This window comes from Buteo buteo, chromosome 17, assembly GCF_964188355.1.
Source record: "Buteo buteo chromosome 17, bButBut1.hap1.1, whole genome shotgun sequence".
Taxonomy (NCBI): Eukaryota; Metazoa; Chordata; class Aves; order Accipitriformes; family Accipitridae; genus Buteo; species Buteo buteo.
In genome coordinates, this window is record NC_134187.1 from 3,932,678 (window position 1) to 3,958,598 (window position 25,921).

Here is a 25,921-nt window from a genome sequence, read left to right on the forward strand (position 1 = left end):
TTGCCTTTAGGACATCTAAACGTTGGTTAAGATCACTCCTGCCATTTGTCTCTAGAAAATATGATTCAATTCACAGAGATTCTTTGGTTTTTAGAAACTTTAGGCTACCTGGCCTGTGCCAAGGAGCTTTGAACACACACTGCATGCCTGCCAGCCACAGTGTGCTCCTTACACCAAGAGGCTGGACTCTGCACTGGTAGCCTGATAACTTCAATTAGCTGTCAAATCAAAAATAAGTTGGAGGGCAGATTTGTTCATACAGATGTTAATCTCATCATTTCTCCCTGGTTACTCAAGATAACTACATAATCATTGAAGTCTTGAGCTTGATTAAATATTTTTTGTGTACTGTTTGAAGTTTATGACTGTGTATCCCTTCATTATTGATTCAGATGATCTATATTTGGGTCAAAACTTTATCTGTTAACTGTAATGTAGTACATCTCTTGCAAATTCACTTGGGACTATAGAACAACAGCTGAATGCTGTTTGTCCTCCTTTAGGTGGATTTACTTTGGCACCGCAACTGCTGCTAACAGCTTTTGCAGCTAATCTAGAGGAGTCTGAATTGCTATACTATACACTCCACAGTGGCATCAAAATACCTTGATCTCATGGGCATCGGTTATGCCGTATGGCTAGAATTCGGTTCAGTGCACGTGAAGGAGGCTAAGGGACGATGTGGCCATACGCCTAAGGAGCAGTCTGTGGTTAGCTAGGCCACCAGCCATCACTGTTGTTCAACCTAGCTCCTCCTTGGAGCACACTAAACCACCCGCTTTTTGGGCAAGCTGCTAGGGCTCAGCCTTTTGTTGGTCCCGATGTTCTGGCTGTGCCTGCAGACGATGACTTCCAGAAGCCTGGAACCTTCATTGCCATGAACAAACCGTCCTCTGGAGGCGAGGGATGGAACAGCACACAGGTATTTTGTGTAGCAGCATTTCAAACAGGGGTGACACTACTGAAAGACCTCCCTAACACTTGCTGCTTTTTTTCACCAGAAAACTGTTAGAAGCAGAGTTTGAGATTCTCCTTTTCCCTCCTAATTGTCTCACCTGCTGTGCTAGATACAGACTCCTAAGATGGAGGTAAGATCCTCCTTCCCCTCTGGGAATTGGTGTTGGCACAATTACCCAAACATCTTGATTTGGAAAGGGTGAAAGCCATTTCTCCTCAAGACACTCTGCAGCCTCACTGTGAAGACACTTCCCTTAATAGTGTATCCCACCTGCATCAGGCAGAGCAGCGCTTCAGGGTCCCTCTATCAGTTCTTGTGCCAGGGCTCTAAGCAACACATTATTACATAAAATGCTGACCCCATCATAATATTTCTCCTCCTACAAAGAGGACTGGGTGATCTGGACCTCAAATGGGGCGGGGGAGTGTGGCATCATTGGTGAACTCCAACTTGAAGAAGTTGGAGCGGAGACTTGCTGTGCAGATGGAGAGAAACATAACTGGATCAACTTCTGAACTTTGATGAAATAGGAAAACAAAAGAAACACGTTATTTAAGCAGAAGGAAACTCTCCATGAAGAATCCCTTTCCCTCTTCACTGAAAATAGGGAGAAAGTAGATGGTGTTTTGTGTAGAGAGGATTACTTACCTAATGTCAAGAGCCAAAGGATTGTGAGGTGCTGCCCAGCTTAGCTGGGCTGAATCCCATGCACTTTCCTACCCACGTACCCTGGGTGAAGGAAGGTGTAGTTGGTGCTACTGTGATCCTGGTGTAAGTCAGGTCTACCAGCAAAAGGCACTGGAGAAAATTGCTGAGATTGTGAAGGACAAAACACTGACAAGTCCCGCCTGATGGACAGAACTGGCTGGCTGTCTCCTGCTCATAAGAACAGGAGCTGCAGGTGCAGATGGAAAGGTTATCCACCCTAAGAGCCATAAACCAAAATCTTGATAAGGTCTGCCTCACCACTATCAGCTTTGGACAACCAAAGGTGCTCCATCCCTCCTCTGCTTCTCCCTTCCCCTCATCAAGGCAGAAGTATTTTGATGGTAATGATGGAAGTGACTGTGTAGAATTTATAATTAACAGTGTCAAGAACACTCAGTGTTAAAGCCAAGTCCTTGACACTACTTGCACATGGGACCTTGGACATGTTAAAAATTAACGATGCATCTTTGTTTCCTTGAGGAATCAGGTTGAGTAACAGTAACAGTCAGTAGGCAAGCTAACCACAAACTCTTGGCAAGTTGTGAAGTAACTGTAACTTTTGCAATTTTATTCCATGCATTTTCTGCTTTATGGCCAGAAGTTCATAGCCACACCAGAAAGTCAACTATCATTTTGCAGTTTACTTATAAAAATATGTAGAAAATAAAAAGCTATCTCAATTATCAGGGTATGCATTTAAGGGAAATAATTTGTAGGCATGTTTTCACATGCATATATATCTATGTGTATCCGTACATGTATGCACATGTGTACATTTCTGTATACTTAAGAAATTAATGTCAAAGTATTGAAAAAATCACATCACTAGTAATTAAACTAAGGAATCAATAAGCAATTAAAATGTTTCAGTTTAGTTTTGATACTAAATGATCTGTAATACATGGTGTTATTTGCAGAGATCTTGGTCAATTAGGAACACTAATTGTTCAAAATAGCAAATGTATCATAACTGATTGTGATATACTTCAGGTGTCATACTAAAATATTGCATGAACAATGTTTGTTGACTGAAGTGAGGTCCAAAGTAAAATATGATCTGAAAAAATATTTAGTAACAGTGTCTTTGGTTAGTCATTAGGTAAGTCAGCAAATGACTTGGTGCAATGGAAGATCAGTAGATAGGAAAGGATCACTAGACCTCAGAGATTTTGCTGAGGCTCCTCAGATCTTCATTATATTGATTTAAGAATTCAGTTTGACTTGGATTTTGCTATTGAATAAACCACAAAACAATGTGAGTTGTAGTAAGTGTTTGGACATCATCTGGTCCATTCATCTCTCCAGACAGAGCCAGTTTCAAAGATAGACCAGGTTGCTTAGAGCTTTTTCCAGTTGAGCTTGAATATCTACATGGGGATTGAGATTCTAGACATTTTCTGGGCCCCCATTCCAGTGTTTGACGACCCTCATTGCGAGAGGGGTATTTTCCTTATATCTAATTGGAATTTCTCTCATGGTAATTTGTGTCTGTTACCTCTCACCCTTCCACTGTGCACCTCTGAGAAGAGTGTGGCTCCATCTTCTCTATAGCTACCATTAGGTAGTTGGGAACAGCAATTAGATGATAGATGACCCTTAGCCATGTTTTCTCCAAGCTGAACAAAGATGGGTCCTTCAGCCTCTCCTCAAATTGCTCATCCCCCAGTCCAAAATCTCTGGGTTTCCAAAAGAAAAAAATGTTATGTACGCTCTACAGGATCTTGATGTGGTGTAGCCCACACATTGGTTCATGTCCCACTAGGTATTGGAGTACCTTCAGAATACCTCTGGTACTTCTGATTCACTTTCCTCCTACGTAATCTAGCTTGCACACGTGAAAACCCCTCTGCAAACTGAACCAGCATGAAGTCACAGAGGACCATCAGCGGGTTGCTTCAAAACTGCACTAATAAAATTGTAAACGTCACTGTGGGTACTGCTCTAGAAATGTCAGTATTCACTTGTGGACAAAAAGGCAAGGCAAATGTTAGGAATTGAGGGTAAAAAAGGACCTGAAAACTAAAGAATAAATATGATCAGGCACTATCCAAGATGTTTTTTGGACATTACATGCAATTCTAGCCAGCTCATTCCCAAAAGGGTGTAATAAATAAGATAAATGTACAACAGGAATGATCCACTGAAATAGCCGGATCCATCTGAAGACTTATCTGATAGATGTGGTTGATAGAATCCCTCTTTTCATTGTGGGAAAATAGACAGACAAGGGACAGGGTAAGAAAAGACCACAGCATCAGTAGTGATGTAGAGAGGTGAAAATGGAATATTTATTTACTACTTGCCATGACAGAAAAAGCAGAGATGATCAGCTGGCAGACTGAGAGCAGAGAAGCAAAAAATGAATGCTCACCTAAGGCATAATATGTTTGTGGAATTATCAGCTGAAAGTCCTGTGGAGGCCAGAAGTACAAGAAGATCAGCCAGAGTCATGGAAAAATGCTCAGTCAGGAGTTCTGTAGCCTGAGGGTCCAGAGACAGACTCTGGTACTGGATTTCCCTAAACTAATGTATTTTCCATCAGCTGGAAGGGTGTACAGAGACATAACCACGATGCACTCACCCTTTTTCAGTGCATTTTATGCTCTTTACTTAGGCATACTTAGTGGCCACTGATCACTAAGCCAATGGACATTTGGCTTAATTTCATGTGTCCATTCCGTGTTCTTACATTCTGTATTTATGGAACAGAAGATGAACTAACTGGCAGTGCAGAGAAGCATACTGATGTCTTGTATTGCAATGGATTATGTTGCTCCTAAGCAGGAACAGTTCAACGTATGTCCCAAGATGTTTGACACATACCACAGTGGCTTAACGTATCTTACACAAACTGGAGTGTCACAAGAGATATTGCATGAATAACCTGGGATTTTCCAAAAGAAAAGTTTCAATTGGTTCAGAGAGAAACCCTGCTTTTTCACTGGGAAATGAAAAGCATCCTGATTCTGGTTGGATTAGAAGTCACCCCAAAAAATGGGTAATTTTTTTGATTGGCTCAAAGTGTACTGGCTGAGAAGAGAAAGCAGTTGTCACTCCCCTTAGGAAACACGTTATAAAAGAAGTTATCAGCCCCACAGCCAAAGCCCTCTGGAGGAAAGGGACCAAGAGCAGGTCTTGTTTGGCGGCTGGGCTCACCTGATACCCGGTAACTTCTCAGTTCTTTTCAGTCTTTCTTTCCATGTCTGCTGTTGTCTTTTCCTCAAAAAACCCACCCCCAAACCAAAAACCCAAACCTCTGCATTATTAACCTAAATTTGTAGGTTACTAAAAAAGGTTAGTCTAAGTTTTCCAGAAATTGCACAGGTTGAATAAGTAGTCAAATGTGTGCTAATAGCTAGAATATTTTTATAAAAATACTGCTTACTAACTCCTAGGAAAAAAAAAATATCTCTGGGTCAGATTACTTTAGAGACCTCTGTGGTCCAGCGAAACTGGTGGTCTCTACAATGGAAACCAGTATAAATTTTTTATCTATGTCTCTATTTTAAGAACTTTATTTCATTTTCAGAATTGTTAACTTTGCTTACTTGTTTTTTCCTGATATTTTCAAACATATAGAAATTTGTGTAAACTTCTAATACTAATTTCAGAGCTGGTTTGGGCCACCATCTACCATTCTCTTTGCAGAAATAGGACATTTTGGCACAATCTCCTTTCCCTTCCTTGCTTAAGAGAACATAATTTGTGACAGATCAGAAGATTTTCTAATGCCAAGATATATGACATTAACTACCTCTTCTTTACCCATAAGCCCCCTTCTAGGCTATCTTATCCTATTTTGCTGATATTAGTTCAATTATTAACTCTTTCAATTAAGGCATTACATGTTTGTTTTTCAAATCCTTTTTGTCAAATGGGAACTGATTTGGTTGTACACTTCCATTCTAGAACTGCTGCCTGTAGGCTAAGACTGAAGATTTTGAGCAAGTTGATTTTAGCTGTTATTTCTTGATAAATCTTAACATTGCAAAACGAACATTTTTTCCTGAAGTTTCTAAGTTTGACTGTACAATCACCTCATTTTGCTTAGTATTGTTTATTTATTAGATAAAACATTTAACTACAAATAAAGTCATGATTGCATTTTGGCTAAGGACTATTTGTGAAAGAAAACCAAGCAATGGAGCTATTGAAATAACTTAATGATTGCATACCCTGAAAGCATGTTGCCCCATATATATTTACTTTTTCCCAGAAATGCTCACACAGCAGGCATGCTGTCATATAGGTCTTACTGGTTATTTTTGAAAGTTTGAAGAAAAAGGCAATATAAATGCCATTTTGGTTAATACAGTATTTGTACAGTTCAGAAGACTGTAGATCCCAGGGACTGTCTGTCATGTATCTTTCTTGGTCCTTTTCCCTACAGTGACACAGCAAATCCGTAGTCATGAAGATCCTTTACCTGCTCTTTTCTCTCGTCTTCTTGGCACTCCAGGTTTCTCCAGGTAGGATGGAAAAGAGATACTAGAAGGGGATTTCTGTGCACCTGAAGTAAACTTCCCAGCACATCTTAACCACTACTGGTTAAAATTGCTAGAAACCGAGTGGGAGTTAATCAAATAGCTAAGTGCCTGTGCTCCCCTATGAAAACTCTTTCAAAGGTGGAGAAATGATGGCTACTGAAGAAAAGTGATTTCTCACTTCTGGTGCCTTTCTAAAAAGATTGTGCTAAACGCTCTGGTGCTAGACACCTGAGACGGTGCCTGTGGTGGCCATGATCTTTGGATAACAGCACACTCGGCAGTGCCTATGCAGATGAAAATAAAGCCTGGTGAACTGTTTTCAGATAGGAGCCAGTATTAAAGCCTCTGGACCTGTGACCCTTTTCCCTAAGGTAATGGATAATGAGTCACGAGGTCTGTATCATTCTCCACCTGGATTTAAGGCCATCCATTTAGATGCACTGTGAGCTAAGGATCCCACCTCTGCAAGGTGGAGACCTGCTTCGTAATCTCACCTCTTACATGGCCTTTCAACGTGGCCAAATCTGGGCGACGGTCCTTAAGGCAAGTTGGTGGTGAAGGAAGCTCAGTGAATGGGAAACCCCGCTGGCATTACCACTTGCATTGCCTTGCCCTGCAGAACAAGAAGGAAGGAAATACTTTGTTATTGTTGCAGGTTTGTCTTCACCCAGGCGCGACATGTTATTTTGTAAAAGAGGAAGCTGTCACTTTGGAAGATGTCCCATCCATCTAGTTAAAGTTGGAAGTTGCTTTGGGTTCCGCCACTGCTGCAAATGGTGAGTTTGACATTCACCAAGGCTTATCTGCAGTATGAGCAGACAAATCTATTTTGCCTGTGTCCTTAAACCTAAGGTGCTATTGAATGATCAGATTGGATATAAGGAAAAAATCTATTATGCCATGGGGACAGTCAAGTTTTGAAGTAGGTTGAGCTCCACGGTGCTCTTTCTCCTGAGATGTGCACCATGATCTGCCCCAGCAAGCAGGATAAAGTACAGTTGGAGATGCCAGCCTTGTGCTGTCCCACCCCTGTTTGACCCCTTTACAGCTCCTGCGCCAGAGCAAAATATCAGGGTTTGGTATTTACAGAACTGGGCTGCCGTGCTGTATAAGGAACAGAGGGGAATTCAGCTACGCTGCAGGGTGAACACAGATCTCTGAGTGCCAGCAACTGCCTGCAAAAAGTGCAACGGTGTTGTAAAAAGAAATGATCATATGAAAGGTAGCCTTCTGTTTTCACTCAGGAATGAATGCATTCACCCCCATATCAAGGGGTGTCCATTTAATTCCCTGCTTTTCCTGAGGCAATAAGAAAACAGTCTTCTTACTCACAGGTATGAGTGCACAGGGCTGTCCCAGCATGAATACACATGACATTAGGTATTTTGGAAAGTATTTATAGCCAGGAGGAAAATATGCATGGACTAAGAGTAAGTAGGGGGGGAATACAAGTGGAAAGAGAATCTGAATCTTTTTTTTTTCTCTTTGTGCAGGCCATGGGATGTATAAAAAATTCATGGATTGTGCATTCAAGAGTGATGAAAATTTCTTCTAAGCCTAGGAATTTGCTTTGAATCCCTTTATTGCTAAAACCACCGGATCCTGCTACAAAGTCTCATGCGCCTTTCATTTTTAATCCAAAAAGCTTTATGATGTAGAGTAAATCCAAATGTGTTCTGCATTGCTTTTCCCCCTTTTGAATAAACTGTTGTTTAGCATTCACATCACTGAAACACGGGTGTCTGTTGCATGGACTGAGGGCCATGAACCTACCTGGGTTTTGACACGCAAATCCCAGAGGGCAACAATTTACAGTGCCAACAGCTCCTTAATTTGAGTTTTTCTGTAACATAGAGCTGTCCAGGGCTGGACAGACATGGACTGAAGACCTTATATTCCAGTACCAAGAGACAGGGTGGCTGGAAGAACTCAGCTTCCCTTTGCAGGAATGTGTTCAAATGCCCAAATCCTTTTTTTCTTACTATGTAGAAATCTTTTCTTGGGGAAAGAGAAATAGAAATAGCTTAACACCCAGACACCCACCCTCCATTAAAATTATGTGTCATATGTTGTTATGTGAGACTCAATGTTCTGGCTTCTGGAAGATGCCCGTGAGCATCCCAAGAAAGATGTAGGCCTATTTTCTTTTTTTAAAATAATGCAATGGTTTATGCCAGTTCTTTTCTCTCCAGAAGTTAGTTGCCCTGTAATTTCACAGCAATAGATATAAGTTTTGCTTTTTTTTCCCACCTGTCCCTCTGAGAGGATGCATAAAAGATAATAGATGGAGAACATCAAGGTGACATCTCGAAGGGGTCCCATGGATCAGATGGGTAGTCCTGCAGGGAGTGAGCAGGGTGTCTTCTCCTCTCCACCCATCTGCAGGCAACCTGAGGCTAGACTGGTTGCTCTCTGCCGAAGGGCTGACCTCACCCTTTCTACAAAATGCTTCCATGCTTATGATCCACCTGTGGGTAAATACGTGTGTATGTCCATGAACATGTAAGTTCATAAGAAGTTACTCTGGTTGTTCTGGACTTCTCTTTCCAAGGAGGCCACCTTCAGCCATCGCCAACTTGCCAGCTGGGTATGCAGCACTTGGCAGAGACGCTAGGCTTCTGTTTGTTGACATTTGCTTCCATCATGTTTCATTGGGTAACTTAATCCAGCTCTCACTTGCTGGCTCTATGCTGACTCTTTATTTTTCCAGAACACACCATATTAAAAAAAGCGTTTGCAACTTTGTCTTCAGGGACATCGCTTGGCAGCAAAACTCTACCAGTGGTGGAGTTATGGAGCAGAAGGCTCAGAAGAGGTTTTCATTTTCTGCCTTACTCAAAAAGCAGGCTCATACATATCATATAGAAGTACAGCACAGAGATATGGTTACTTCCCATCTTGACAAAGCTGAACATCCCTCCTAGGGAAAGCCTCAGGCCATGGGACCCCCGAGTCCAGGGGTCATCTCTCAGGAGACATACAGGGAATGTCCTGTGCTCACCCCACGCCTGTCAGAGGTTTAGCTGTCTGTTTTCAAAGCCAGGATTCACATGGAGATGTTACATGGCCTTGAGTAACAGTGCTGCGTGAGAAAGAGTTGTGATAAGCAGGACTGTCCCAAACACCACTTGAGAGCTGCGTTTCAGCTTAATTTCTTTTCCCTGGCGCTTGCTTGAGCTATTTACCAGATTTGATCCTGGCTGTAGACCTTGCTGACCTGCCTACCTGGTTTAAATCTGGAGCTGCCTCATTGCTGTGAAGCCAGACTTCCTTGGTGGAACAGCCTGGCCTCACCGCTACCTGACAAGTATTTTGGTCACACGCAGACCTGCGCACAGACAAACACACGTGTTCACCTGCAGCACAGCTTTGTGTGTTGGTTTGTAGAAGGGCCGAGGTTTAGTGCCTGATAGCAGAGAGCAGCAGGGCCAGTCTCATATGGTCTCCAGACAGGAAAAGAGGATGAGGCATCCTGTTTCTTCCCTGGAAATTGGGAAATTTTAAGATACAGGTTACCCTCAGCAAGGTTGCAGATGACACCAAACTAGAAGGAGTGGCTGATACACCTGGGGGCTGTGTTGCTACCCAGAGAGACCTCGACAGGCTGGGGAAATGGGTTGACAGGAACTTCATGAAGTTCAACATGGAGAAGTGCAATGTCCTGCACCTGGGGAGGAACAACCCCACGCACCAATATGTACTGGGGACATATATATATATATATATATATGCTGAAAAGCAGCTTTGCAGGAAAGGACCTAGGCATCCTGGTGGACACCAGGTTGAACATAAGCCAGCAATGGGCCCTTGAGGCAAAGAAGGCTATCCTGAAGGTATCCTGGGCTGCATTAGACCGAGTATTGCCAGCAGGATGAGGAAGGTGATCCTTCCCCTCTACTCAGCACTGGTGAGGCCAAACTTGGAGTAGTGTGTCCAGTTCTGGGCTCCCCAGTCCAAAAGAGACATGGACATACTGGAGAGAGTCCAACGAAGGGCCCCCAAGATGATGAAGGAACTGGAGCATCTCTCCTATGAGGAAAGGCTGGGAGAGCTGGGACTGTTTTGCCTGGAGAAGAAAAGACTCAGAGGGGGGATCTTACTAATGTGTATAAAAACCTGACGGGAGGGTGCAAAGAGGACGGAGCCAGGCTCTTTTCAGTGGTGCCCAGTGCCAGGACCAGAGGCCATGGGCATGCACTGAAATGCAGGAGGTTCCCTCTGAACATCAGGAAACACTTTTTTACTCCGAAGGTGACTGAGCACTGGCACAGGTCACCCAGGGAAATTGTGGAGTCTCCGTCCTTGGAGATCTTCAAAAGCCATCTGGACATGGTCCTGGGCAACCAGCTGCCAGTGGCCCTGCTTGAGCAGGGGACTGGACCAGATGACCTCCAGAGGTCCCTTCCAGCCTCAACCAGTCTGTGATTCCGTGATTCTGTGAAACTATGTTTTTATTGAAGCTGGGAAAAGAAGCCTCTGCCCAGACAACACCAGGCCCATGATGGGATGTCTCCAGCCCATGAGCACCCAGCAGCAGCAGCGCTTCCACTCCTGCTGTCACACCACCTGGGGATGGCAGAGGCAGGGAGCGGAGAGGACAACGGGAGATGGTCCCAGGAGCCAGAAGCGAGGGGCATGTCCTGCTTGGAAAGTCCAGGGATTCATCACTGTTTTCTGCATAAACAAAGCACAATATGTGGTGACCAATATTTATTTCTTATGTTCCTTTTCTCTCTTCCTCCTTCTCTCTGCCACTTCTCCTATTAGAAGGATCTGTAAGGAATTACTGGACAACCTCACCTCAGATAAACTCCAGTCCTTATTGCAGATGAGTTGGACCTGTACTTTCCTTAGTGGTTGCAACCTTGAACCCAAGGGTCTTCAGAAACCTCAAGGAGATGGTCCTGTGCCCCACAGTACACAAAGATCAAAATTCACTTTCCAACAGCATGGGAAAGTCTTCATGAAAGCCCCCAACCTGGTCTCATGGGGCTGAGGGGGACTGGGAAGATGCTGGCTGAATTTGGGCTTCTTCAGCCCCACACAGGGCAGGTTCAAGCAGCTTTACCAAGGGACTTTAACCCTCTCTCCCTGGCTTCTGCCTTTCAACATGAGTGCAGGAGGGTGTTATCCAGCAGTGTGGTTGTAAAGAGAACAAAAGATCTATTTCAGCCAAAAAAGCAGAGGGCCAGTTCCTGAACGTTTCACTTTAGAACTTACCTTTTGCAGCAAACCATAAAGGCTGAACACCTTCCAAAGATGTGATTAGGGTGATAGCATGTCAAAAAACTACAGAATCCCCCTTCTTGCTTACATTGACTTTCATTTCTTGGAGTCAGAGATACACCTGTACAGAGAAACAATTGAAAGGAAAAGATAATTTGGGAGAATATTCTGTAATTGCAAGAAGGGCTGGCACTCCACTAGGATTTCAACTCATTTTGTGGGCACAGTATTAAAAAGACCATAATTGCACCTTCAATAGCAAGTGAACTACCTCAAAGTACTATCAGCTAAAGCCCTGAGGCACAGGTATCCCTGCCTGTTTGTGGTACAAAGGAATATTTTCCATCCTCCCACTGTCCCTGCAGAAGGAGCAGCTCTTCCATAAAGCCTTGGCTAACTCATCCAGCCTGGGGTAGAGGGCTTTGATATCTCAGAATCACACACATCTAGGGGCCCTCGGAAAGTGCTAAATATCTGTGATTAGACAAGAGACTTCCCCATTCATTTTTTAGGTGAGCAGTGTAGGCTGCATAGGCTGATTGCAATGGGAATTCATCTGGAGACACCCTGCAGAGGAACAGCTAAATGCCCAGGCCAGAGCCCAGAGCTCAATCCCTCCCTAACCCACAGAAGGAACCAAACTCTTATTCTTGGATGGCTTTCTCCACACCAGCCCCTCTACTCTCAAACGAAGGAGAATTGTGAGAGCATCCTTTGGTATATCCCATTGCATGACTTTTCATGCTGGAGCAAAGCCACAAAACCATTCCTTCCTTTGAGTAGCTCTAAAAAATTATGGTTGCTTCCTGGGACATGGAAGACCCCACAGATGGGGGTTCACACCTCACTCATCACCCCTCTTCCCCTCTCACCTGCAGCACTCTGGACCAACAGGAGGAAGAAGGGGAAGAGCAGGTACAGGATCTTCATGGCTGATGCCTGGCCCAGGTCTTCATGGGGCTGCAGAGGAGGACACCAAGGCAGCAAGGGCATGGGACATCCCAGGCAGTGCAGAAGCCTGGGCACAGTGGTATACCAAACTGCAGAGGTGTTATCCTGAACAAAAGAAGATGGTGTTGTCTGTAACCTATTCACAAGAACAACAGCTACCCATGCAATTTCGTGAGTAGCCTAACGAATAGTTCAGGAAGTTTCAGGCAAGGCAGTACCTAAACACATATTTTTCAGTTATCTTCCGTATGCTTTCTCCTAAGCACAGACTGTAGATCTTATGTCTGGTGATTTATGCTGTTTGAAGTAAAAAAGCAGCTGGTGCTATTTAGAGAATACAGTCAGTAAACTTACCTTTGGAAGTACCTTGGGCCTTACGCAGGGCACACTTGTCTCTAAAACAGACTTAAATGTTTCTAGGGAGACATTATCAAAGATATAGACTAGGTATGCTTTCAAGCATGCTCATCATATGAATTATGCCTAGTGCCTCTGCTCTCTTGCTTCTGCATCTCTTTACCAAAGGCCACAGTAGAGAAGGTTTGCATGCTTCGGAGATGCTTGTGCCAATGCTGAATGCAAAAGCAATAGTAAAGCTACAGTCATGAAATGATTCTGTGCAGCAGCTCACCAGTTAGGAGAAAGAGGGGACAGAAGTGTCTCAGTGACCAAAAATGTCAGGAAAACACAACTTTTCAAGTTAACTGAAGGATGAAAGAATGGAAATTCTCTGTACTGCTGCATGTAAAGTGGTTCATCCCTTTAAGTTATAGAGTTCCCATTTCCCCAGACTACAAGGTCCTGGTGTCCCTCTTCAAACACCACAGAAACTTTCCAATCTCTCCTGCGCTGGGGAAACCCTGGATCCAGCTTCAGCAGGTTCCAAGCTCTAGTGGGGAGGAATTCGTATTGTCAATTTACTTTTTTCCCTAGAATGCTCAGATGACATTATTATGTGAACAGATACATCCAACAGTTTGTCATTTAGACAGTTCCTCTACGATGGGACTTGAAGAGAGAGACTGAATGGGTGGCCAACCTGAAAGAGACCCCATAGTTACTTGCCTGACAAGGGAAGGTCTTGGTCTTCAGGCAGTAACAAACCCAACAGGAACCACTTGCGTCCAGGTGCCCTTGGGTCCGAGGAGCACTGTTTGAGCCAAAACACCCTGGGTTTATACCATTGCTGGTGGGTGGGACTTGCGCTCAGTCCTGCCGACACATCCCCCCTTGGCCAACCAGCAAGTGCCCCATCTGCACGGGGTGGTGGGGTTGCACCTTCTCCCTCTCTGAGGCAACGGCAGAGGCTGAGGTACCTCCTGGGGGCTGTTGCAGTTTTCACCGTTATCCTCCTGCAACACGTCTTGTGACACCCCGCTGCACAGCGGGCACGTGAGCTTGGCGCCAACTGCCTGGACTTCTCCTGGTGCAGACAGGAGCGACCCGTCTCCAAAAAGCCAATAAGGCTTTTCCCACCCTGTCTCCTCCAATCTGGCAACATAACCAGCTAGCGTGGGAGGTGCAAGCAGATGAGGAGTATTATAAAACTGCTCACCTTAGAGCATTATAAGAAGAATAGAAAGGATCAGGGTCACTAGCTGCCGACATACTCACGTGTGCACGGACACACGTGTATTTAACTATACAAGGCAGAGGTCTGCACTTGCAGAAAGGTTGAGGCCACTGGCTGTTGACGGAGAACGGTTGTTTTGTAATCCCAGTTTATTTGCGGCAGGCAGAGGGGAGAAGACAGCCTGCCTTCTTTTCTCCCTGCTGCACTACACTTCTGGACATTTCCAGGTTGTGGTCCCTGGCAGCCACTGCAGGTGTCACCTTGAGGAGGAGCTGGAGACCCACCATGGGAGACCTACTTCCCTCCAAGGCCTGTAAAGGTCTCCCTGGGGGCTGACTGCGGGATCAGGCCCCTCCAGGAGGGACGTGGCAGGGACAGAGGCTGTGGGGCTGGTAGAGGGGTTGGTGCTGTGAAGCTGGCAGCAAGGAGGGAGCTGAGAGGGGACTGCTCTGCAATGCTCAGCCCCACTGAAGAAGAGGGAGATGGGGCTGCCGGGGACGAGGGACGCCCGTGGCCGGCAGCACCAGGACAGGGCTCCCGCTTCCCAGGAGGGAGCATCCGCGGAGCAGCTTCATCACACCCACAGCAAACACCCTGCCCCAGCAGCGACGGCCAGGCTCGGCATCCCCACGCCGCTGCCACACAAGAGCATCCCCAGGGAGAGCTGCGGTGGTGACCCCCGGCATCCCCCAACCGACCACCCCCCGGAGAGAGCAGGCGCAGCGCACCCCGCGTCCCAAGGAAACGGCCACGCGGCCCACCCGCTGCAATGCCAAACTGCTCATCTTTATTCAAGCCAGGAAAAGCAGCCTCTGCCCGGGCGACACCGGCTCCACGGTGGGACGTCTCCAGCCCACCAGCACCCGGGCACCCAGCAGCAGCAGCGCTTCCACTCCTGCTGTCACACCACCTGGGGACGGCAGAGGCAGGGAGGGGACAGGACAACGGGAGAGGGTTCCAGGAGCCGGCAGGGAGGGGACAGGACAACGGGAGAGGGTTCCAGGAGCCAGAAGCGAGGGGCACGTCCTGCTTATAGAGTCCAGGGTCTCAATGCCGCGTCCTGTACGAAGAAAGCAGACAAGCCCATCAGTTGTGACTTACTTTACCCTTCCTCCCACTCTCTCCCATCTCCCCTGTGGTGAGAAGCAAGTCTACATGCAAGAGGATCAGGCTCAGCGGAGCTGAAGTTTAGTCCTTATTGCAGACAGTTTGGACCCGTGTTCTGTTAGCGCTGGCAGCCCTGACTCCAAGTCTATCCAGATGTTGCAAAACCAGGATCAAGTCCTTGATGCCGCCCAAGGACAGTGAACGCTTCGCTCTTTGCTAGCGCGGGAGAGCCCTCTGCAAAGCCTGAGTAAGTCCCATGGGACTGAAGGGGAGTGGGGAGGTGCTGGCTGACCTTGGGCTCCTTCAGCCCCACAGCAGGCAGGTCCAAAGCCACAAGGGCCTTTGCCTTCCTTCTTGGGCCTTTCCCACAAACCATGAATGCAGGAAAGTATTTACCAGGCATTGGCTAAAAAGAAATTTTTAGCGGATATTTCTGTGGACAAAGGAGGAAAGCCTTTCCTCAGCCAGGAATCTAGATCTTACCTTTTGCAGCATATACGAGAGACCGAACATCTTCCAATAGGTGTTGAAGGGTAGCGGCACCTAAGAGTGCAGCGTCCCCCTCGTCGTGTGCATTGGGATGAGTCTCCTGTTTCCATGTGGAGTGATACATGCAAAACAATCAAGGTGATATTCTGGGAGAGCAGTGTGTTGTTGCAGAAAGGCTGACATTGCCCCTGCATTTCAGGGCAGTATATGGGCTCGTCTTCAACCTCAACACAGCTGCGTCTTCAGCAGCAACGCATCTCACCTCGGAGGACTCTCTCAGACTAAAGCGGGTGCGCGCAAGAGCAGGCACTGGGCAGGACCAGCGTGAGGCTGGGGAAGAGCCGTGCTGGCTCTTGGGAAGAGCAAGTACAGGATCTGATGGGGGTTGACCCCTCAGCCCATCTCCCCTCTTACCTGCAGCACTCTGGATCAGGAGGAGGAAGAAGGGGAAGAGCAGGTACAGGATCTTCATGGCTGACGCCTCTCCCGGGTCTTCACGGGGCTGCAGAGGGGGACACCGAGGCACTAAGGACACAGAGGATCCCAGGCGGTGCAGCAGCCTGGGCACTGTGGTATCTCAAACTACAGAGGGGCTGTCTCCAGCCAAAGCAGATGACGTTTAGATGACCCTAGGGCGATGGCACTCGAACAGAGAAGCTGAACGGGCAGCTGTGCAGAAAGAGACCCCGCAGTTACCTACCTGAGGAAGGTCTTGGTCTTCAGGCAGCAGCAAACCCAACAGGAACCGCTTGCGTCCAGGTGCCCTTGGGTCCGAGGAGCACTGTTTGAGCCAAAACACCCTGGGTTTATACCATTGCTGGTGGGTGGGACATGCGCTTAGTCCTGCCGACACATCTCCCCTTGGCCAACCAGCAAGTCCCCCATCTGCACGGGGTGGTGGGGTTGCACCTTCTCCCTCTCTGAGGCAACGGCAGAGGCTGAGGTACCTCCTGGGGGCTGTTGCAGTTTTCACCGTTATCCTCCTGCAACACGTCTTGTGACACCCCGCTGCACAGCGGGCACGTGAGCTTGGCGCCAACTGCCTGGGACGGACAAAGCAGGCCGGTTGGCGCAGGGAACAGTAGCAACGAGGAAAAGGTTTCCTTCTTTGTGTCCTCTCATTTCATTGATGATATAAATAATCAGCTAGCGTGTGACTTGCGAGAGCAAGCTTTACCTCTCATTTTACTTCAGGAGGTTTTTCTGGGTACTTTGGAAGTAACGTACTAACTGCTGCAGGAATACAGCAATGTAAGAGCTGATGAACGCACAGAAACATGCCCATCTCTCAGCTCACTCCCTCCGTGTCAGTCGTCCTACACATGGCGGAGAACAGAGAAGGGAATCTATTCGAGATAAGAGACAGTCTCCCTCTTCTTCTTCCTCTTTCCCTTTCTCTCCTCCCTGTCCGCACTCTGAAAGCCATGAGGTGAGCGTCCACAACACCATCAGGCCGGTTGAAGACGTTCTGGGCCAAGGAGCCCCTGGGGCAGTGGAACAGCTTCGCGCTGCAGAGCTGAAGGGTGCTGGTGGTGACTGCTGCAGGCTCGACAGAGGGCGAGGTGAGCGCACCCGGAGGAAAGGCCACAGCAGGCAGGGACGATCTGAACGCCCCTCACCAAACTCCTCAGCTCAGGAAAGCCATGGCAGTGAAGGCTTTGCCTTCTTGGAAGGGAAGGCCCTCACCGAAACAGCCAGGATCACTAGTTGCTCCCCTACGCACACGGGCATGGACGCACACACGTACCGAACCCCTCAGGGAACCTAAAGCATGAGGTTTGCTTTTGCAGGCAGGTAGGGGACGCTGCCTTCGATGGAGCAGAGCATTGTCCTCCCAGATTGCTTTCAGAGAGGAGAAGACGCTCTGCTCACTCCCTGCGGGACGACAGATGTGGACATTTCCAGGCCATAGTCAATGGGACCCGTTTCACAGGTCACTTGGAGCAGGAGCTGCCTGGCCCCCTCCTCCTCCTGCCTGGTGGGACGGGGAGTGGAGCAGCACAGTTCCCACGCCGCTCACAGCGAGGGCTGCGTTATTATGGAGCAGGACAAGGAGGAGCAGCAGGGCCTTCAAGACAGGTCGGGTGGGCAGCCCTGGCCATGCCCACCGAAGGGACAGACACACCACCCGGCACAGTCCTGCACAGGAGGCCGGAGATGCCGGGGACGAGGGACGCCCGTGGCCGGCAGCACCAGGACAGGGCTCCCGCTTCCCAGGAGGGAGCATCCGCGGAGCAGCTTCATCACACCCACAGCAAACACCCTGCCCCAGCAGGGACGGCCAGGCTCGGCATCCCCACGCCACTGCCACACAAGAGCATCCCCAGGGAGAGCCGCGGTGGTGACCCCCGGCATCCCCCAACCGACCACCCCCCGGAGAGAGCAGGCGCAGCGCACCCCGCGTCCCAAGGAAACGGCCACACGGCCCACCCGCTGCAATGCCAAACTGCTCGTCTTTATTCAAGCCAGGAAAAGCAGCCTCTGCCCGGGCGACACCGGCTCCACGGTGGGACGTCTCCAGCCCACCAGCACCCGGGCACCCAGCAGCAGCAGCGCTTCCACTCCTGCTGTCACACCACCTGGGGACGGCAGAGGCAGGGAGGGGAGAGGACAACGGGAGAGGGTTCCAGGAGCCGGCAGGGAGGGGACAGGACAACGGGAGATGGTTCCAGGAGCCTGAAGCGAGGGGCACGTCCTGCTTATATAGCTCAGCGTCTCAACCCCAGACACTGTACGAAGAAAGCAGACAAGCCCATCAGTTGTGACTTTTACTTTTCCCCTCCTCCCGCTGTCTCCCGTCTCCCCTGCGATGACAAGCAAGTGCAGGGAGTTGAGACTCAACCTCACAGAGGTAATCTCCTGTCATTTCAGTTGGCTTGGAGCTGTGCTCTCCTTAGTGGTGGCAGCCTTGGCTCCAAGGCTCTTCAGGGACATCAGGAGGGGGATCCTGTGCCTAACACTCTACAAGGGACATCCTTCTCACTTGGACAACACGTCTGAGCTTTCCATATTGACAATGGGCAAGCCCTGTGGGGCTGAAGGAGAGTGGGGAGGCACTGGCTGACCGTGGGCTCCTTCAGCCCCACAGCAGGCAGGTCAAACCCACAAAGGCTTTTCCCGTCTTTCCCTGGTTTGTGCCTCTGAGCATGAATGCATGAAGCTGTGAACGAGGAGCTGGCTTGAAAGACAATAACTATATCAGTAGGAGTAAACCGTTTCCAGAACTTACCTTTTGCAGCAGTGCCAGAATGTTGAACAAAATCCCACAAATTTATAGCCGAAAGGGCAGCTCCCAAATAAACAGAGTCCCTTTTGTCGACTGCATTTTTTTTCACTTCCTGCTGCTGTGGAAGATCATGCACAGAGAAACAGTTAAAATTATAAACTGGGAGAGCAGTGTGTGCTTGCAGAAAGGATGACGCTTCCCATGCATTTCAGGCCAATATATGGGCTCACCTTCAACCTCACCATAGCTGTGTCTTCAAAAGCAATGTGTCTCACCTAGGACTCTTTCACATCAATGTGGGTGCACACAAGAGCAGACACTGAGAAAGACCAGCGTGAGGTTGAGGAAGAACCATGCTGCCTTCCCAGCTCCATGTCCAGCCCAGCTGCATGTCTATCACCGCCTGGACCAGCAGAGCTGGCAAGCGGGGCGTTCCTCACATCCCACATCCCTGTCCTGGCTGCGCCCCCCCACCCCCTTTGAGTGACCTCTGATGGAAAGCCCTTGCCCAGCCCTCGCCGGGGTCATGGCTCAGCACAATAGTGCTTTGGGACACTCAGGTTCAATGCTACTGGACAACAGTGTAGCCTGGAAAGGTCTAAGCTAAAGACCTGGTGTCTGGCCGTCTCTGGCCGTTGGTGTGCAGAAGGCTGTGCCATGGCCTCCAGCCACCCTCTAAATTGTTCGCCTCCACCAGAACATCTCAGCTAGGTCAGACAGTACTGGGATGGCTTGGAAGTCTAAGAGCCAGACATGTCGAAGAGTCCCCAAACTGTGCTACATACCGTGGTCAGACAACTCTGCCCCAAAGTGTCCACATTTTGGACAACTGGGATGGTCTGCGTAGGCTGCGCCCACAGTGACTTCAATAGTAGCTCATCCAGAGACACCCCCGCCCCCGGAGCGGCAGCAGACAACAGGGCTTGGAGCCCAGAGGTGAATCCCACCCTCACCCACGGACGCAGCCAAGCCTTTTCTTTGGGCTGGATTCTTCCACAGCCAGTGCAAATGGCAACAGCTGTAAACGCACCCAAAGGTATGCCATCGCACGGCGTTTCACGTAGGAGCTCTACGACAACCTCAGAACCATTCCCCTTCTAGTCTCTGATAAAGGTGGTCACTTCCCAGGACATGGAGGACCCCACCGGCGGGGGTTCACACCTCACCCCATCACCCCTCTTCCCCTCTCACCTGCAGCACTCTGGACCAACAGGAGGAAGAAGGGGAAGAGCAGGTACTGGATCCGCATGGCTGATGCCTGTCCTGAGGCTTCACGGGGCTGCAGAGGGGAAACACCAAAACTCCTGGAGATGACAGCACACAGTAATATTCCAGATTGCAGGGGGGCTATCTCAAGCAACAGAAGATGATGTCTTCTGTGGCCTGTTCCCGAGGCTGTCTGTCAGATATGGTCCTTTTGGGTATCCTGGGAGCAGCTGGGGAGTATTGGTCTGCTGGGCAATTCAGCTGATGTTTTTCCATCCTCTTATTTCTCACTTTTCACTTTGTATTTTCTTAAAGGACACATGGGAGAAATAATGCCTGACTATTGCACTTTGAAGCAAAACAACATTCAAAGCCACGTGGAAAAAGCAAGCGAATGTTTTCCCTTGGAAGCTGTTCTCCCTCAGGCCTTATGCATCCAGCACTTATCTCTCAAGGAGAACTAAATAGGTTTCTGGAGAGACACAGCCAAGGGTGAGGCAAGACGGGCTCCCAAATGGAGTTGCCAGACCAGACACACTGCTAGTGCATTTGGGCTCACACTTCTACCTCTCCCTACCCAAGGGCCAAAGCAGAGAAGGTTTGCACGTCAGGAGGTGCTCCTGCCAACACTCAATGCAAGGCCAGTAGTCAAACCGGGGTCAAGAATGGAACCAGGTTCTAGAGTTGAGGGAAACGCATGTACCTGGAGACGGCCAGCACTTGGTGAGGGAGGCCCCTGGTGACCAGTACGGTCAGTACAAAGCAACCTTCCAAGTTAAGGGAAGCCTGAAAGGACAGCAAATCCCTATACTGCTGCATGAATAGCATCTGCCTACTTTGTCCAGGACAGTCCCCATGTCCCCAGAGCATGAGGTCCCAGGGACCTTCCTCAAACCTCAAGACGCATTTCCAGTCCCAGCTGTAGTCAGGAAATGCAGTTTCACTTTCAGCATACTCTGGACTCTGATAATCACTGCCTTATACAGACAATTAGTGCTTTTGCTCAGAAAGCTCAGATGGCCTCGTTATACACATGCATACTTCCAACAGTCTGTTGTTTAGAAGGTTTCGGGAGCTGAACAGAGAAGCTGAATGGGCAGCTGTGCAGAAAGAGACCCCGCAGTTACCTACCTGAGGAAGGTCTTGGTCTTCAGGCAGCAGCAAACCCAACAGGAACCGCTTGCGTCCAGGTGCCCTTGGGTCCGAGGAGCACTGTTTGAGCCAAAACACCCTGGGTTTATACCATTGCTGGTGGGTGGGACTTGCGCTCATTCCTGCCGACACATCTCCCCTTGGCCAACCAGCAAGTGCCCCATCTGCACGGGGTGGTGGGGTTGCACCTTCTCCCTCTCTGAGGCAACGGCAGAGGCTGAGGTACCTCCTGGGGGCTGTTGCAGTTTTCACCGTTATCCTCCTGCAACACGTCTTGTGACACCCCGCTGCACAGCGGGCACGTGAGCTTGGCGCCAACTGCCTGGACTTCTCCTGGTGCAGACAGGAGCGACCCGTCTCCAAAAAGCCAGTAAGGCTTTTCCCACCCTGTCTCCTCCAATCTGGCAACATAACCAGCTAGCATGGGAGGTGCAAGCAAATCAGGAGTATTATAAAACTGCTCACCTTAGAGCATTATAAGAAGAATAGAAAGGATTCAGGGTCACTAGCTGCTGACATACTCACGTGTGCACGGACACACGTGTATTTAACTATACAAGGCAGAGGTCTGCACTTGCAGAAAGGTTGAGGCCACTGGCTGTTGACGGAGAACAGTTGTTTTGTAATCCCAATTTATTTGCGGCAGGCAGAGGGGAGAAGACAGCCTGCCTTCTTTTCTCCCTGCTGCACTACACTTCTGGACATTTCCAGGTTGTGGTCCCTGGCACCCACTGCAGGTGTCACCTTGAGGAGGAGCTGGAGACCCACCATGGGAGACCTACTTCCCTCCAAGGCCTGTAAAGGTCTCCCTGGGGGCTGACTGCGGGATCAGGCCCCTCCAGGAGGGACGTGGCAGGGACAGGGGCTGTGGGGCTGGTAGAGGGGTTGGTGCTGTGAAGCTGGCAGCAAGGAGGGAGCTGAGAGGCGACTGCTCTGCAATGCTCAGCCCCACTGAAGAAGAGGGAGATGGGGCTGCCGGGGACGAGGGACGCCCGTGGCCGGCAGCACCAGGACAGGGCTCCCGCTTCCCAGGAGCAAGCATCCGCGGAGCAGCTTCATCACACCCACAGCAAACACCCTGCCCCAGCAGCGACGGCCAGGCTCGGCATCCCCACGCCGCTGCCACACAAGAGCATCCCCAGGGAGAGCCGCGGTGGTGACCCCCGGCATCCCCCAACCGACCACCCCCCGGAGAGAGCAGGCGCAGCGCACCCCGCGTCCCAAGGAAACGGCCACGCGGCCCACCCGCTGCAATGCCAAACTGCTTGTCTTTATTCAAGCCAGGAAAAGCAGCCTCTGCCCAGGCGACACCGGCTCCACGGTGGGACGTCTCCAGCCCACCAGCACCCGGGCACCCAGCAGCAGCAGCGCTTCCACTCCTGCTGTCACACCACCTGGGGACGGCAGAGGCAGGGAGGGGACAGGACAACGGGAGAGGGTTCCAGGAGCCGGCAGGGAGGGGACAGGACAACGGGAGAGGGTTCCAGGAGCCAGAAGCGAGGGGAGAGGACAACGGGAGAGGGTTCCAGGAGCCAGAAGCGAGGGGCACGTCCTGCTTACAGAGTCCAGGGTCTCAATGCCGCGTCCTGTACGAAGAAAGCAGACAAGCCCATCAGTTGTGACTTGCTTTACCCTTCCTCCCACTCTCTCCCGTCTCCCCTGTGGTGAGAAGCAAGTCTACGTGCAAGAGGATCAGGCTCAGCGGAGCTGAAGTTTAGTCCTTATTGCAGACAGTTTGGACCCGTGTTCTATTCGCGCTGGCAGCCCTGACTCCAAGTCTATGCAGATGTAGCAAAACCAGGATCAAGTCCTTGATGCCGCCCAAGGACAGTGAATGCTTCGCTCTTTGCTAGCGCGGGAGAGCCCTCTGCAAAGCCTGAGTAAGTCCCATGGGACTGAAGGGGAGTGGGGAGGTGCTGGCTGACCTTGGGCTCCTTCAGCCCCACAGCAGGCAGGTCCAAAGCCACAAGGGCCTTTGCCTTCCTTCTTGGGCCTTTCCCACAAACCATGAATGCAGGAAAGTATTTACCAGGCATTGGCTAAAAAGAAATTTTTAGCGGATATTTCTGTGGACAAAGGAGGAAAGCCTTTCCTCAGCCAGGAATCTAGATCTTACCTTTTGCAGCATATACGAGAGCCCGAACATATTCCAACAGCTCTTAAAGGGTAGCGGCACCCCACAGAACTGCAGTGTCCCCCTCGTCGTCTGCATTGGGATGAGTGTCCTGTTTCTATGTGGAGTGATACATACAAAACATTCAAGGTGATATTCTGGGAGAGCAGTGTGTTGTTGCAGAAAGGCTGACATTGCCCCTGCATTTCAGGGCAGTATATGGGCTCGTCTTCAACCTCAACACAGCTGCATCTTCAGCAGCAACGCATCTCACCTCGGAGGACTCTCTCAGACTAAAGCGGGTGCGCGCAAGAGCAGACACTGGGCAGGACCAGCGTGAGGCTGGGGAAGAGCCGTGCTGGCTCTTGGGAAGAGCAAGTACAGGATCTGATGGGGGTTGACCCCTCAGCCCATCTCCCCTCTTACCTGCAGCACTCTGGATCAGGAGGAGGAAGAAGGGGAAGAGCAGGTACAGGATCTTCATGGCTGACGCCTCTCCCGGGTCTTCACGGGGCTGCAGAGGGGGACACCGAGGCACTAAGGACACAGAGGATCCCAGGCGGTGCAGCAGCCTGGGCACTGTGGTATCTCAAACTACAGAGGGGCTGTCTCCAGCCAAAGCAGATGACGTTTAGATGACCCTAGGGTGATGGCACTCAAACAGAGAAGCTGAATGGGCAGCTGTGCAGAAAGAGACCCCGCAGTTACCTACCTGAGGAAGGTCTTGGTCTTCAGGCAGCAGCAAACCCAACAGGAACCACTTGCGTCCAGGTGCCCTTGGGTCCGAGGAGCACTGTTTGAGCCAAAACACCCTGGGTTTATACCATTGCTGGTGGGTGGGACATGTGCTTAGTCCTGCCGACACATCCCCCCTTGGCCAACCAGCAAGTGCCCCATCTGCACGGGGTGGTGGGGTTGCACCTTCTCCCTCTCTGAGGGGGCTGTTGCCTCCTGGGGGCTGTTGTGGTTTTCACCGTTATCCTCATGCATCACAGCAGGCACAAGGGCTGCGGTGGCTCAGCATGAACTGCCTGGGATGGACAAAGCAGACTGGTTGGTATGGACACCAGTAGCAACCAGTCCCATAAAAGGATAAAATATTTGTCTCTTCCTTTCCTCTCAGTTTACTTAGCAAGCAGGTAGTGTGTGACATGCATGATCGTGCGAAATATTTTACTTTTCTTTCCTTTTAACATTACAAGAACAGTTTCACCCCTGTCAAGGTGATTTGCATTAGAAATGCCAAGAAGTGACAAACATAAGGCTACCTTTCTGATGGCTACTCAGATAAACAGACAGTAAACAGAGGAAAAGTGTTTGTGTGAGATGACAGCTCACCCAATTCTGTCTGAATTCACTCACTTAGTCGAATTACAACTCCTGGTATTGTTGTAATACAGCTCCTGATATTGTTGTTCCTAGTACAAAACCCACAAATGTGATTCAATAGAAGAAAGTCTCTGTGTAGAGCTATGCAGACTAAGGGATTCTGCTGAATGAAGCTGAATAGGACTTATTAGGTGTTGGAGGTGTGAACCTGATCAAGAGACTTTGTGGTTATATAGGAATTATGTCATGCTTCAGAAAGGTAAAGATCAAGGTGGGTCATGGAAGAACAGGCCATGAAAAACAAAGAGCAGCAAGGGATGAAAGGGGCCAGGATCATGTAAGCAGGCTCCTGGTCAATATGCTTCTCTGGCCATGCCCTACATCTGATCACCATAATCTGTCCTATATTCCCAGTAAACTTTATTTCTAACTAATTTTTATATGAACAATCTGTCTATGGTGTGTCTGCATGGTTGTGTGCTCCTCTAGCACACTTCAAGCCAGAGTACTGGGTATGGGAGAGAGCACCAAGCGCGCTGGTCCAGTGCCCGGAGAGACCAAAGCTCTGGGAGTCGGATCCTGGAGGGACGAAGGCTCTTGAGGTTGGATACATCAGAGACCAGGGGTCTGGTGCCATCTATCAGAGAGATGCATGATGGGGATTTCCCCCAGCAGCAATCCATAGAAGGAGGATTGGGTGTCCGTGGTGGTACCTTTGCAGGTGTAAAGGTCCTGGGAGCATCCTCACTACTGGAGGTTTGGTACCAGGCTCGGGACCAGTCCAGGGCCAGCCAAGGGCCACTGGTTATGGTGTGGAGAGGGCTTCTAGCCCACACTGCAAGGGAGGCCATGGCTGGGGCCAACCCCTGCCCAGTGGAGCTGCTTTGAGCTAGAGATCTTGTGCTGGACCCTCCCCAGAGCTGCAGCTTAGCCCCCTGCTGATCCAGACCTGATCCTTGACCCACGGCTGACATCCCAGCCTGCCTTTGGCCCGTGCCCACAACGGTACCCGATGCCCCAGGCTGAGGCTGCTCCCAGCCCCACACGGACTGCCCTGCTCCCTGCCTGGGGGCAATGGAATGACCCCTGCCCTGCCAGCCCCCATAGGGACTGCCCCACGGCAGTGCAGGGGCTGCCCCCGTGGCCCGGCCGAGCTGAGCATCGTTGGTCTGCCCCAAGGCTCGCTCACGACGCTGACCCGCAGCCTGGTCTTGGGCTCCTAACTGAACCCCCCAGCCCAGCCCCAGGTCTTGAGCCCTCCCCACAGCGCTGACCCCCAACTTAATCCCAAGCTCCTGAGTGGTCCCCTGGTCCGGCCACCGGTTCCTGTTTCCTCAGGGACAGGATGACTTCCAGGCGCCCCGCCGCGGCTACTGCTGGACCTCACAGTATCCTC

The 25,921-nt window shown here is 49.8% G+C and overlaps 2 protein-coding genes across 2 annotated transcripts; one reads left to right on the top strand and one right to left on the bottom strand.

The window, feature by feature from the left end:
- The first annotated feature begins 4,761 nt into the window (after positions 1 to 4,761).
- On the top strand, positions 4,762 to 7,877 carry LOC142041160 (antimicrobial peptide THP2-like). The gene is given in 4 exon segments (XM_075049817.1): positions 4,762 to 4,832; positions 6,057 to 6,135; positions 6,809 to 6,933; positions 7,647 to 7,877. Coding segments are annotated over 3 exon segments (348 nt in total). The 5' UTR covers positions 4,762 to 4,832; positions 6,057 to 6,077; the 3' UTR covers positions 7,812 to 7,877.
- Positions 7,878 to 9,587: 1,710 nt separating this feature from the next.
- On the bottom strand, positions 9,588 to 12,316 carry LOC142041187 (antimicrobial peptide THP1-like). Its single transcript, XM_075049843.1, has 3 exons — positions 12,252 to 12,316; positions 11,374 to 11,500; positions 9,588 to 9,636 (listed from the first exon to the last, which is right to left on the bottom strand). The coding sequence occupies exons 1-3, from the start codon at positions 12,307 to 12,309 to the stop codon at positions 9,588 to 9,590; spliced, it is 234 nt and encodes a 77-aa protein (XP_074905944.1). The 5' UTR covers positions 12,310 to 12,316.
- Between the last annotated feature and the right edge of the window lie 13,605 nt (positions 12,317 to 25,921).